At 37.7% G+C, this 13,695-nt stretch overlaps 2 protein-coding genes across 2 annotated transcripts; both read left to right on the forward strand.

Moving 5' to 3' along the window:
- Positions 1 to 435: 435 nt before the first annotated feature.
- On the forward strand, positions 436 to 7,000 carry LOC146489545 (uncharacterized). Its single transcript, XM_085111792.1, has 5 exons — positions 436 to 762; positions 896 to 1,218; positions 3,402 to 3,438; positions 4,257 to 4,383; positions 4,988 to 7,000. The coding sequence occupies exons 2-5, from the start codon at positions 909 to 911 to the stop codon at positions 5,492 to 5,494; spliced, it is 981 nt and encodes a 326-aa protein (XP_084967918.1). The 5' UTR covers positions 436 to 762; positions 896 to 908; the 3' UTR covers positions 5,495 to 7,000.
- A 1,489-nt stretch (positions 7,001 to 8,489) lies between these two features.
- LOC146489546 (uncharacterized) lies at positions 8,490 to 13,664 on the forward strand. The gene is made up of 5 exons (XM_085111801.1): positions 8,490 to 8,771; positions 8,908 to 9,230; positions 11,559 to 11,595; positions 12,249 to 12,375; positions 12,980 to 13,664. Exons 2-5 carry the CDS (start codon positions 8,921 to 8,923, stop codon positions 13,496 to 13,498), a joined length of 993 nt encoding a protein of 330 aa, XP_084967927.1. The 5' UTR covers positions 8,490 to 8,771; positions 8,908 to 8,920; the 3' UTR covers positions 13,499 to 13,664.
- The last annotated feature ends 31 nt before the right edge of the window (positions 13,665 to 13,695 follow it).

Consider the following 13,695-nt stretch of genomic DNA (forward strand, 5'->3'; position numbering starts at 1 on the left):
CATTATTGTTCCTGTCCCGGGCTCACACGACATCTCCATAATCAAACAGCGGGATATGTATATAACCAGCGAAAAGACATACAAAAACATGATGAGCTCGCTGATATTGTCTCTATCATATTGGCAATTTCTGGACGCGGGTTAATTGTCTTTCTTTTGTTTACCTTCCTCAAATATTCCCCAAGTCAGGGAAAATTTTAAAATTAAGTCTTCTGAAATGGCTAGCAATGCATCAAAAATTGTCCGCACTGATGCAAATTTTTAATTGTATCAACTAAAATATGTTTTCTTTTATTTTGAAGTAAAGAGGTAATGCCTCAGTCTGGCCTTTACATTTGACCAACACAACAGGCTGATGAGGCAAAAATTTCCGACTTGTTTTCTTGTTAAAGCCAGCACTTGTGAAGACCCAGTTTTGTTTTGTTTTTTTCTTTTAACCATATGTGCTTCTTTGTTCGTTATGACAGCGGGATTGAATGATCCAGGATGACCGCAGCTGTTCATAATTCTCCGTTTCAATTATTTACGCGTAACGGCGATAAGTGGCTTTCATAAATGAATGCCTTTGGGCAAAAAATCTCTCGAACTTATTCAGTGATAAAACTTTATCTTCGTGAAATACCGATCCAAGAACGAATGAAAATAGAAACAACAGATTCCATTATTACACGCTTGAAATCTACTCGTCCATTCAGCAGCAAAACTAACGACAAATTGTCGGGTTTGTCGGAGAAAACCTTAATATACTTAATAATATGCAAGGTAAGTTGTTTCTGTAAGTGATGGATATGGTTAAGTAAAAAAATTAAATATTTTTTAGCAAATAATGATGATAGCATCATCGAAACTTTGGGCAGCTTTAGTTTTACGATCATCGTTGACTTCTAAATTGCAGAGAGCTTTGTAAGATGCACCTCGTATCCATTGTGTCTTTCTTGATATCGCCGATGTACTTAAGTCTGGCAGCTGGTCAGCAATGCAAGCCATCAGAGGTTTCAGCCAACGGTAAAGCTCTTAAGGGCCACACATTCAAAGCAGTGGTGGTTTCACGGCCTTTTGAGTGTCAAATACTCTGCGAGAAGGAGCTTAAATGCCAGAGCTACAATTTCTTCATCCCAAAAAAGATCTGCGAGCTAAATAACATGACAAAAGAAGCGAGACCTAACGATTATGTCACTGATGAGAACAGGTTCTATGTGGGAATCTGGCTTATTAGAGGTAAGGTAAAGAAAAGATTTCCGCACAAACCCATGCATTAAGTAAGCGTATACTACTTCCTTACTATTGTTCTTGAGCATGAAAGAAGTTTAATTCAGAACTGTTGTGAGTTTCATAGTTATAAAGACACTCACAATTACAAACCCCAATCACGTTGTTCTTGGGGCGAAAACCGTTTTATTTATCAAGCCGCTGATGACTGGAACATCTTGTGAGCTGTTTCTTAAATTTTCCATTTTTATGCTCAATATTTAAATTCTTAATTTCAAATGTTTAAATTCTTAGTTTTCTCTGTGTAGGCATTTTATTATATTGTAATTTATCCCGTTAAGGTCCCCTCTGAAAACATACATTCGTGACGTCGGTTCCCTGTTAACATATTTTTTTAAACAGTCCGAGAGTATACTAGTTTCGGAAGAAGGGGTGACGTCACGAATCTTTGTTTGGCGAAAAATCTGCGAAAGTCAGCCGAAATCATGGGCCGTTTTAAAATCGTCGCCCAGTCCTCTTCAACCAATATCCGAGACCTTTTTAAACAAAATCCTCGAGAGATAGGACGCAAATTGCTTCCACGGTCGCCCTCGTGGCACTAAGTGAATGTTTTTGCTGAATAAACGGCCTTGGTAATGACGCCTTCGAAAGAGATGCCGCCATTTTGGAGAGTATCTAACGCAGGTGCGTGTCTGCGGTTTTTGATGATCTTGTCCAAGTTTTGCGAGAACAAAAATAATTGCAACAGCCTAGTAAAAATGACATCAACCTAGTGAAAATTGCCCACAGTGCAATAGTGTGTCTTGTTCATAAATAAAACTTATTTCAAACGCAAATAGATAAATTGAACAGATAAGGTTAGAAACAAAACGGAAGGAAAAACCAACTGTGTACAACTTTCCGTGTACAAAACCCGCCTTAATAATCATTCCGCACGAAGGAACAGGAACAAATAGTAATTGGTGTGCCCTTTTTATCTTGAGCTAATGTGGTTTCCTGTCTTTAAAATTCACGACCGACGGAAGAAGCAATTGAATTAAGTCAAACATCCAAACAAACGAAGCCGAGTGTTCGCTTGATCGGTGAGTCGACTGTGGCCCATACGCGCATGATGCACGCAATTTTCGCCACAGAGAACGTTATTTTCCAATTCTACCTTCTTTTTCAAGGACAAAAGCTGTAAATATTCAAATAAAAGTGTGAACGGACTCGTCTTTCACTCACGATATCATTAATTAAGTGCATGTCCGCCATTTTGAATTTTCCACGCTGGACAGTTTGCTATGAAATGCGATCCTTTGTTATGATCGGTGACGTAGAACTATTGTTTTCGCTTCTTCCAAATCTGGCATACTCCCGGACTGATAAAGATGTGCGGATGTAACATAGCCAAGATAAATTCTATTTTAGGGTTCCTTGTCACATTTGGGAATTTTATTAGAGGATCATAACTTGTTTAAAAATTGAATTGAATTGAATTGATTGCTTTGTCTCTGTCATTGTTTGACACTGTGAGAAAGCCTTTCTGAGAGTAAATTTAATAACATATGTTATCAGAATCTTTGACAAAACAGTTAAAAGACGTCTTGAATTATTTAAACAACATTTTCTTTAAAGATAGAAGTACATGTAGTACTTCAAGGTTTGTGTGCAAAATAAAACTGTTACCGAGTTGTAGGGGAAAAACGTATACATAAACGCCATTTTGTTGTAGTTAAATTTTGTTTTCGAGGCTCTTCTGTTACTGGAAGGGGGTAATCCATTCTAGAACTGGCGGTATGTTTCGTTTTGCAATGGTGCAAAAACAAAACACCTAGAAAGCGTATTAGTCCGTCCATAATTAAGCAAGCTCCCTCTTCACTAATGGTAGTTCGTTGAAGAGCTTCGCAGAAGCCAGACGAACGCGCATTCTGTTTGTGTTAATTCCGACAACCAATAAGAATTGCAGTCAAATTCCGTTACAGCCAGTCAGTCTTGTATTAGATTGTATGAGGCCCAATTCAGGTTAGCTATCGACCAAATAACAGGAACAAGAGTTCTGCTAAAACTGGACTATTTGTCTTTGGGAAAACAACCAAACAACTTAATAAATCTTAAAAGGCCACATAGCCGGTGGCAAATTGGATCAATGACAACTTATTAGAGATGTATTCCTTTAGTGCGAGTTTATTTTTATTTCTTTTAATTTCAAGACCTGAAATCATGCAAGGAGTTACATGACGTATTCAAGTAAGTTGCATTTCTATTGATTTCAACTTAACAATTAGAATGAAATCATCAGGCACCGCAGAAGAAAATTAATGTTTTTACAAGAACAAATAATAAATGAACAAATTTCTAAAGCTGTGAACTACTAAATTATTCTAAAGCGCTACCTAATTTACTATCTCAAAAAGAGAACCATTCAGTTTTGAAAGCTTTCTTAAAAAGGAAAGTTTTAAGATGTTTCTTAAAGAGTCAATGTTTGACAGGCAATCATCTTAATTTCAGAGATACGGCGCCCGGAATGGGCGAATGCTTGCTCTCCAAAGGATTTACATGTTTGTTGTCCAGACAAAAACAGCCAAAATTGTTGAAACTTTTTCATTTTTATTTTCTCAACAAGTATTTGCAATTATGTGGAAAGCTTTACCTGCCTTGAAAGCTTTCCAAAGATTATTTTTCCTCCACACCGAATCTCGTAATAGTTTTAATTAATGTAGAGTCTTAGCGATTATCTGTCTAATGTTATAAAGGCCACGGAAAGCTTGACCACAAACTTTGCCAACATGCATGAGTCCTTGCATAGACCTCTTTCATAATGGAGGGCGTAATTAGTATTCTTTTATGTGCATGCAAATAAGCCTTCTTGACCTCGCTTTTGAGTGAAAATACTTCTGTTTTTACACATGCTAGCGAGGCCAGGAAGGCTAATTTAAATGCATACAAAAGAATAACAATTAAGCTCTCCATTTATGAAAGAGGTCTATTCTCTGAATGCAAGGACTATAATTCGCTTCGACAGTCTTAAAAAATGTGAAGTAAGATAATTTTGTAATATTTAACAGGTCAAACGAGAGTCAGCTGGTTACCCTCAACTTGGAATCAAAACCAATTTTAGTTCACTGTCATGTGGGAGATTTTGGATGCGGAGCTGGGGGCTGGACGCCAGTCATGAAGATTAAAGGGAAACAGGTCTTCTAGTATCTATTTATTAATTACCTCCTTGTATTTCTGAATCATTTATGCAAGATATTAATACTTCGAACTTCGGTATTAAGCTATGACAAGAAGGGATAAACCAGAGGACACCTTACTTATTCCTGATCACGAGTTACAAATTTTCTGTTGTTATCAAGCACTGTTCCTTTATCTAATAAAATAAAATAAAATTAAAATACAGCTATAGAGCGCCATACTCCATTAATTGTCCATGGCGCTTTAAAATACAGTAACTATTCTTAGTTAGGTTAAAAAACTGCATCATCCTCACAGTTAACAAAATCAGGTACCAATAAATAAAAAATTTTAAATCAAACGCTACCCTAAAAAGATAAGTCTTGAACTTAGTTTCATATAAGGTAACTGATGATGTTTTCCTAATGTCCAATGCATGGTTATTTGTTCCATTTGTACCATTGGTTTATGGTCATCTGATTGATTCGATTTACAATGTAAATAATACTTTAAATCCACTTAGTCGAACTTGAAAAGTGTACGTCTTATACCTTTCCGTGAAACTTTGACTTAGATATTTTGTCACTAACAGCAATTTTAATTTGTTTACCATTTTTCTTAGAACAATTTCCATTACAATTCTACCCTTTGGAGCAACAAGAACACTTTCAGTCTTGCTGGAGGGGAGACTGGGTTCAATTTTAAAGAGACAAAATTACCAACCTACTGGAACACACCCTTCTCCAAGATGAGGTTCGGACCGGAGAAAAACTTCATCGTTATAAACAAGACCGCCAGTTCCTTGTATTCTTTGATTGCCGATGGTCATTACCACGCCACCACACTTGGCCGTGAGACATGGAAGTCCTTGATCCCAGCCAAATCGTCCTTGCAGACCAACTGTAACAAAGAAGGCTTTAACGTTATGAGTGGCCAAAATGCCGGAGCGAAAGCAAGAATAGGCATCCTTGGTAACAACGTAGAAGACTGTGTTCACTGTGAGTCCAGTTTAGGGTTTGGTACTGGAGGGCCGTGGGATAACCCCAACACGTGTGGTAATGCGGCATCTGACTCCTCAGATAACGGAAAGAAGAATATAAAACGCATGTGTTATATCTTGGTGCAGTAAAAAACATAGTTGTCAGACTGACGATGATGGATGCACCGACAAAACATGTCTGGAAAATTAAAAATTCGTTTTGTTTTAAGATGTCAACATACAAGACACTTTGCGGTATACGATTGCAGTTGTTGCTGTTTGTTGTTTGGCATGGATGAAGGTTTTTTTTCGTTTTTATCCATATTCATGCTACTGTGTACCTTATGACCCCTGATTTTTCTACTAGATTTTGCTAGAAATTGACATGGGCAGAGAAAATGGCTAATAATAGCCTAGGTTTTCATCCAAACCATACAAAACGATATATTTCTAGAAAGTAGTTGAGATGAACATTTTAAAACAAGTAAACATTGTGTTCTTAGTTATTAATTAGTCTGGTTAGTCATTCAAAATGTCCGCCAAAAAAGAAGAAATATAACATCTACTGTCGTGGGTCCAAGTTTATCGAGCCTCTATGCAAGCCACTGATGTTTTACTATCAGTATATCACTTGAATAATATGTAAGCTACAACAATCAGCAACTTTTTCAATCTTGGATCACACTTCACCTGTAAACAGCATGTCAAAAACAATAGTCAGACTGATATCGACCTCAAAGCATGAGTTGGGGTCTATGGTTCGGGCCTGAAAATTGTGGTTAGTCCGTATTGTAGCTTATTGTATAAAAAATCCAAACCGCTCTGATTCAAGTTTAGAGTCTTCTCTTTATTGCTACGGCGTTGTTCCCGAACTGGTGCTTCTTGATGTTTGTCCATCACGATTTGCACTTGCATTAGATGTTGCTCTCTTGTTGTTTCGACATTATTTACATTTTCGGTCTCTTCTGGGGAAGAATAATCAGTGGTTTCGTACTCGGAACTATACTCCTAGAAAAGATCACTAATGTCGGGTGTTTCCATCACAATTCGATGATTTTCATCCATGTCTGAGGAGAAGGACGCCATTTTGAAATCACCAGGTAAGAGCTGTAAAAAAACCCTAAAAAAAAATTAAAAATTTCTCCCGAAAACTAGAGAAATCTAGCTAAAATAGCTGCCATTTTGAATCACATTATTTCTCGCAATAGTACAGTAGACCTGGGACCTAGAATGCCCCTTTGGCCCCTTCTTCTAGAGCAAAATGTACACCATATATGTAAGAGCGCCTATAGGCGTCTTCAGGCGTCAAAGGGTTAAGACAATTTATATGGCTTTTTTTTAGGAAACCTCTCTCACCCCACCCAAGACCTATTTATATTTAAAACGCCGCGCGGCTGATACGTGGCACAACGCTCAGTTATGCAGCGTGGCAGTAGCATGACTTGGTTTCCGAAACGTCGTGCTTAAAAATTAAATCATAAACTGCAAATGCATTTTAGCGTATCTTGTTTTGTATTTAATCGTTCAGCACCCGATAGTTGTTTTGTTCAGAAGCAAATCACGGTCGGAAAGCAAATCCTACTGCTTTTGAGTCAGCTTAGTGCAGTAGCACTTTGATTGTAATAGCTGAAATAGAGCTAACTGATGAAACGGAACTGAAGCTGAATAGCTTTCGATCCATCTTCAGCTGTTAAAATAAATACAATGTAAATACAACCATAAATACTCTATGTTTATATGTGGTGCTATGTCTTTCAGACGCTGCGATTCTAAACCCCTTTAATGTCAATATTTACATACGTTTTCTACTCACTGTTCTTTTTATAGAGCGTTCTCATTTACGTGACTATCGGTCAAATAGGCCTTATCCCGGTTTTCGACGCCATTTTGACGAGTAGGCAAACACGTCTGAAATAACAGTGTTTGTATGGGAATCCGATGTCAAATAATTTTCATAAAACATCACTTCTGAAAAATTCATGAATTGGAAACTTTGGAACTAGGGAAAGGATTTTAAGAAAAACATTGGAGGGATCTAGCTGTGCCAGAAAGTGTCCAGTCGTGTTTTGAACTTTCCATACATTTCCCTGTATTTTTTCCCGCGAATTATTTTTAGTAGCAGTTCATGGCTGGTTCGCTATACAGACGAGTGCGTGGAAAGTTCAAACCATGACTGGACACTTTCTGGCACAGCTACATCCCTCCATTTTTTTTCTTAAAATCGTTTTCCTTGTGCCAAAAGTTTCCAATTCATGATTTTTTTAGAAGCGATGTTTTTCGAAAATTATTTGACATCGGATTTCCATACAAACACTGTTATTTCAGACGTGTTTGCCTACTCGTCAAAATGGCGTCGAAAACCGTGATAAGGCCTGTTGGTTTACTGAAACAAAAGGAATCATTTGCATAACATATGTAGTTCAATCCCCAGAGGTTTAGATTGCGACACCAACGTGGCCGCCATTTTCTTTGTTTTGGGACACCAACATGGCCGTCGCGAAGTCATGTGTAAACACTATATTACATTTCAAATGGTTCTTTTTAAAAGGATCTGTTTACAAATCAAGACATCCTTGGTGACCGCTTTCAGTATTCATTTTCATGAGTTGTTTGCTTTCCAAGTAGAAATATTTTAAAGTGAAATTAGATGCTAGTCATTGTTTTAATGCCGTCAGAAGAATTTAATAGAGCCAAATACACGTAAACACATTTGGTATCAGATCTTTCAATTAATAAACGTTGGTTATTTTTTCAGTAACAACTTTGAGGGAATTTAAACACAGACATTCACTGACCTCTATGACTGAGGGCAAACGTTAGAGTCGTTAGAGTTAGGGTAGCGTCGTCATTGAAATTTAGGACGAGAAAATTTAGAAACAAGAATCGTTACCAGTTTCTTTGGACAGGTCCAAGGGGGCTAAGCGAACGCGTTAGTGTCAGACAACTAGGGGCTCCGGCATGCTCCCCCGGAAAAATTTTAAACTTAAAAGTCTTCTGAAATGGCTAGAAATGCATCAAAAGTTGTCAACACGGACGCAAATTCTTGTGAAAGCCAGCAGCTTGTGAAGACCCAGTTTTGTTGGTCATGTTTCCGTTAATCATATGTGCTTCTTTGTTCGCCGGTTATGACAGCGGGATTGAATGATCCAGGATGACCGCAGCTGTACATAATTCTCCGTTTCAATTATTTACGCGTAACGGCGATAAGTAGCTTTCATAAATGAATGCCTTTGGGCAAAAACTCTCTCGAACTTATTCAGTGATAAAACTTTATCTTCGTGAAAAACCGGGCCGAGAACGAATGAAAATAGAAACAACAGATTCCATTATAAAACGGTTGAAATCTACTCGTCCGCTCAGCAGCAAAACTAACGACAAATTGTCGGATTTGTCGAAGAAAACCTTAATATAATTAATGATATGCAAGGTAAGTTGTTTCTGTAAGTGATGGATACGGTTAAGTAAAAAGAAAACTAAATAGTTTTTAACAAATAATGATGATAGCATCACCGAAACGTTGGGCAGCTTCAGTTTTAAGATCATCATTGACTTCTAAATTGCAGAGAGCTTTGTAAGATGCACCTTGTATCCATTTTGTCTTTCTTGATATCGCCAATGTACTTAAGTCTGGCAGCTGGTCAGCAATGCAAGCCATCAGAGGTTTCAGCCAACGGTAAAGCTCTTAAGGGCCACACATTCAAAGCAGTGGTGGTTTCACGGCCTTTTGAGTGTCAAATACTCTGCGAGAAGGAGCTTAAATGTCAGAGCTACAATTTCTTCATCTCAAAAAAGATCTGCGAGCTGAATAACATGACAAAAGAAGCGAGACCTAACGATTATGTCACTGATGAGAACAGGCTCTATATGGGAATCTGGCTTATTAGAGGTAAGGTAAAGAAAAGATTTCCGCACAAACCCATGCATTAAGTAAGCGTACACTACTTCCATACTATTGTTCTTGAGCATGAAAGAAGTTTAATTCAGAACTGTTGTGAGTTTCATAGCGATAAAGACACTCACAATTACAATACTCGAAGAAGAAACAACATTTGTAAACCCCAATCACGTTGTTCTTGGGGCCAAAACCGTTTTATTTATCAAGCCGGCGCTAATGACTGGAACATCTTGTCTGATGAAGTTAAAAATGTTTGACATTCTAGCTTTTAAAATAGAAATTTGGAGCTGTTTCTTGAATTTTCCATTTTTATGCTCAATATTTAAATTCTTAATTATTTATGTTTTCAATTCTTTGTTTTCTCTTTTTAGGCATTTTAAAATATTGTAATTTATCCCGTTAAGGTCCCCTCTGAAAACATACGTGGTGACGTGGGTTCCCTGGTAACCTATTTTTTTAAACAGTCCTGGAGGAGTATACTAGTTTCCGAAGAAGGGGTGACGTCACGAATCTATTGTTTTGCGAAAAATCTGCGAAAGTCAGCCGAAATCATGGGCCGTTTTAAAGTCGTCGCCCAGCCCTCTTCAACCAATATCCGAGATCTTTTTAAAGAAAATCCTCGAGAGAAAGGACGCAAATTGCTTCCACGGTCGCCCTCGTGGCAATAAGTGAATGTTTTTGCTGAATAAACGGCCTTGGTAACGACGCCTTCGAAAGAGATGCCGCCATTTTGGAGAGTATCTAACGCAGGTGCGTGTCTGCGTTTTTTGATGATCTTGTCCAATTTTTGCGAGAACAAAAATAATTGCAACAGCCTAGTAAAAATGGCAACAACCTGTGAAAATTGTCCACAGTGTAATAGTGTGTCTTGTTCATAAATAAAACTTATTTCCAACGCAAATAGATAAATTGAACAGATAAGGTTAGAAACAAAACAGAAGGCAAAACCAACCGGAAAAAGTCTTTGCTTACATCTTGACTTCCCGTGTACAAAACCCGCCTTTTAAAATAATCATTCCGTACGAAAGAACAGGAACAAATAGACATCGGTGTTCCCATTTTATCTTGAGTGCAGTTTCCTGTCTTTAAAATACACGACTGACGGGAGAAGCAATGGAATTAAGTCAGCATCCAAACAAACGATGCCGAGTGTTCGTTCGATCGGTGAGTCGACTGTGGCCCATACACGCGTGATGCACGCAATTTTCGCCACAGAGAACGTTATTTTCCAATTCTACCTTCTTTTTCAAGGACATTAGCTGTAAATATTGAAATAAAAGTGTGAACGGATTCGTCTTTCACTCACGATATCATTAATTAAGTGCATGTCCGCCATTTTGAATTTTTCACTCTAAACAGTTTGTTATGAAATGCGATCCTTCGGTTATGATCGGTGACTTAGAACTATTGTTTTCGTTTCTTCCAAGACTGGCATACTCCCGGGCTGATGAAGATGTGCGGACGTAACATAACCAAGAAAAAGTCTATTTTAGGGTTCCTTGACACATTTGGCAATTTTATTAGAGGATCATAACTTCTGCTTTGTCTCTGTCATTGTTTGACACTGTGAGAAAGCCTTCCCGACAGTAAATGTAATCACTGATGTTATCAGAATCTTTGACAAAACAGTTAAAAGACGTCTTGAATTATTTAAACATCATTTTCTTTGTAGATGGAAGTACATGTCGTACACTTAGGATTGCGTACAAAATAAAACTGTTATCGAGTTGTTGTATGGCCTAGTGTTAGCTGTAGGGGGAAAACGTATACACAGACGCCATTTTGTTGTAGTTAAATTTTGTTTTCGAGGCTCCTTAGTCAGATTGGAAGAGCGTAATCCATTCTCGAAACTGGTGGTATGTTTCGTTTTGCAATGGTGCATAAACAAAACACCTTGAAAGCGTATTAGTCCGTCCATAATTAAGCAAGCTCCCTCTTTGCTAATGGCAGTTCATTGAAGAGCTTCGCAGAAGCCAGGCGAACGCGCATTCTGTTTGTGGTAATTCCGACAACCAATGAGAATTGCAGTCAAATTCCCTTACAGCCATTTAGTCTTGTATTAGATTGTACGAGGTAGCGAGCGACCAAATAACAGCCGGAAACAAGAGTTCTGCTAAAAATGGATCTGATGGCAGGTTCATTTTTCTTGAAGTTATAGTTTAAAAACCACGAGACCATTTGCCTTTGGGAAAACAACCCAACAACTTAGTCTTAAAAGGCCACATAGCCGGTGGGAAATTGGATCAATGACAACTTATCAGAGATGTATTTCTTTAGTGCGAGTTTATTTTCATTTGTTTTTTTTCTTTTAATTTAAAGACCTGAAATCATGCAAGGAGTTACATGACGTATTCAAGTAAGTTGCATTTCTATTGATTTCGACTTAACAATTAGAATGAAATCATCGGGCACCCGATGAGTTGCCTGTTTGCACCGCAGAAGAAAATTAATGTTTTTACAAAAACAAATAATAAATGAACAAATTTCTAAAGCTCTGAACTACTAAATTATTCTAAAGCGCTACCTAATTTACAATCTCAAAAAGAGAACCATTCAGTTCTGAAAGCTGTCTTAAAAAGGAAAGTTTTAATATATTTCTTAAAACAGCGAATGTTTGACAGCCAATAATCTTAATTTCAGAGGTAGGGCGCCCGGAATGAGCGAATGCTTAGTCTTCAAAGGATTTACATGTTTGCTGTCCAGACAAAAGCAGCCAAAATTGATGAAACTTTTTTTATTTTTATTTTCTCCACAAATATTTGCAATTATGTGGAAAGCTTTACCTGCTTTGAAAGCTTTCCAAAAGATTTTTTTCCTCCACACGGCCGAAACTCGTAATATTTTTAATTAATGTAGAGTCTTGGCGATTATCTAATGTTATATAGGCCACGGAAAGCTTTACCACAAACTTTGGCATGAGTCCGTGCATTCAGAGAATGTAAGGACTATAATTCGCTTCGACAGTCTCTCGCAAATGCGAAGTAAGATTTTTTTTGCAATATTTAACAGGTCAAACGAGAGTCAGCTGGTTACCCTCAACTTGGAATCAAAACCAATTTTAGTTCACTGTCATGTGGGAGATTTTGGATGCGGAGCTGGGGGCTGGACACCAGTCATGAAGATTAAAGGGAAACAGGTCTTCTAGAATCTATTTATTAATTACCTCCTTGTATTTCTGAATCATTTATGTAAGATATGAATACTTCGAACTTCGGTATTAAGCTATGACAAGAAAGGATAAACCAGAGGACACCTTACTTATTCCTGATCACGAGTCACAAATTTTCTGTTGTTATCAGGCACTGTTCCTTTATCTAATAAAATAAAATAAAATTAAAATACAGCTATAGAGCGCCATACTCCATTAATTGTCCATGGCGCTTTAAAATACAGTAACTATTCTTAGTTAGGTTAAAAAACTGCATCATCCTCACAGTTAACAAAATCAGGTACCAATAAATAAAAAATTTTAAATCAAACGCGTCCTTAAAAAGATAAGTCTTGAACTTAGTTTCATATAAGGTAACTGATGATGTTTTCCTAATGTCCAACGCATGGTTATTTGTTCCATTTGTACCATTGGTTTATGGTCATCTGATTGATTCGATTTACAATGTAAATAATACTTTAAATCCACTTAGTCGAACTTGAAAAGTGTACGTCTTATACCTTTCCGGGAAACTTTGAGTTAGATTTTTTGTCACTAACAGCAATTTTAATTTGTTTACCATTTTTCTTAGAACAACTTCCATTACAATTCTACCCTTTGGAGCAACAAGAACACTTTCAGTCTTGCTGGAGGGGAGACTGGGTTCAATTTTAAAGAGACAAAATTACCAACCTACTGGAACACACCCTTCTCCAAGATCTGCCTCGGTATGAGGTTCGGACCGGAGAAAAACTTCATCGTTATAAACAAGACCGCCAGTTCCTTGTATTCTTTGATTGCCGATGGTCATTACCACGCCACATCACTTGGCCGTGAGACATGGAAGTCCTTGATCCCAGATAAAGCGTCCTTGCAGACCAACTGTAACAAAGAAGGCTTTAACGTTATGAGTGGCCAAAATGCCGGATCGAAAGCAAGAATAGGCATCCTTGGTAACAACGAAGAAGACTGTGTTCACTGTGAGTCCAGTTTAGGGTTTGGTACTGGAGGGCCGTGGGATAACCCCAACACGTGTGGTAATGCGGCATCTGACTCCTCAGATAACGGAAAGAAGAATATAAAACGCATGTGTTATATCTTGGTGCAGTAAAAAGCATAGTTGTCAGACTGACGATGATGGGTGCACCGACAAAACATGTCTGGAAAATTAAAAAGTCGTTTTGTTTTAAGATGTCAACATACAAGACACTTTGCGGTATACGATTGCAGTTGTTGCTGTTTGTTGTTTGGCATGGATGAAGGTTTTTTTTGTTTTTATCCATATTCATGCTACTGTGTACCTTATGA

The sequence above is a fragment of the Pavona decussata genome, unplaced genomic scaffold (assembly GCF_977016875.1).
Source record: "Pavona decussata unplaced genomic scaffold, jaPavDecu1.1 SCAFFOLD_6, whole genome shotgun sequence".
NCBI lineage: Eukaryota > Metazoa > Cnidaria > Anthozoa > Scleractinia > Agariciidae > Pavona > Pavona decussata.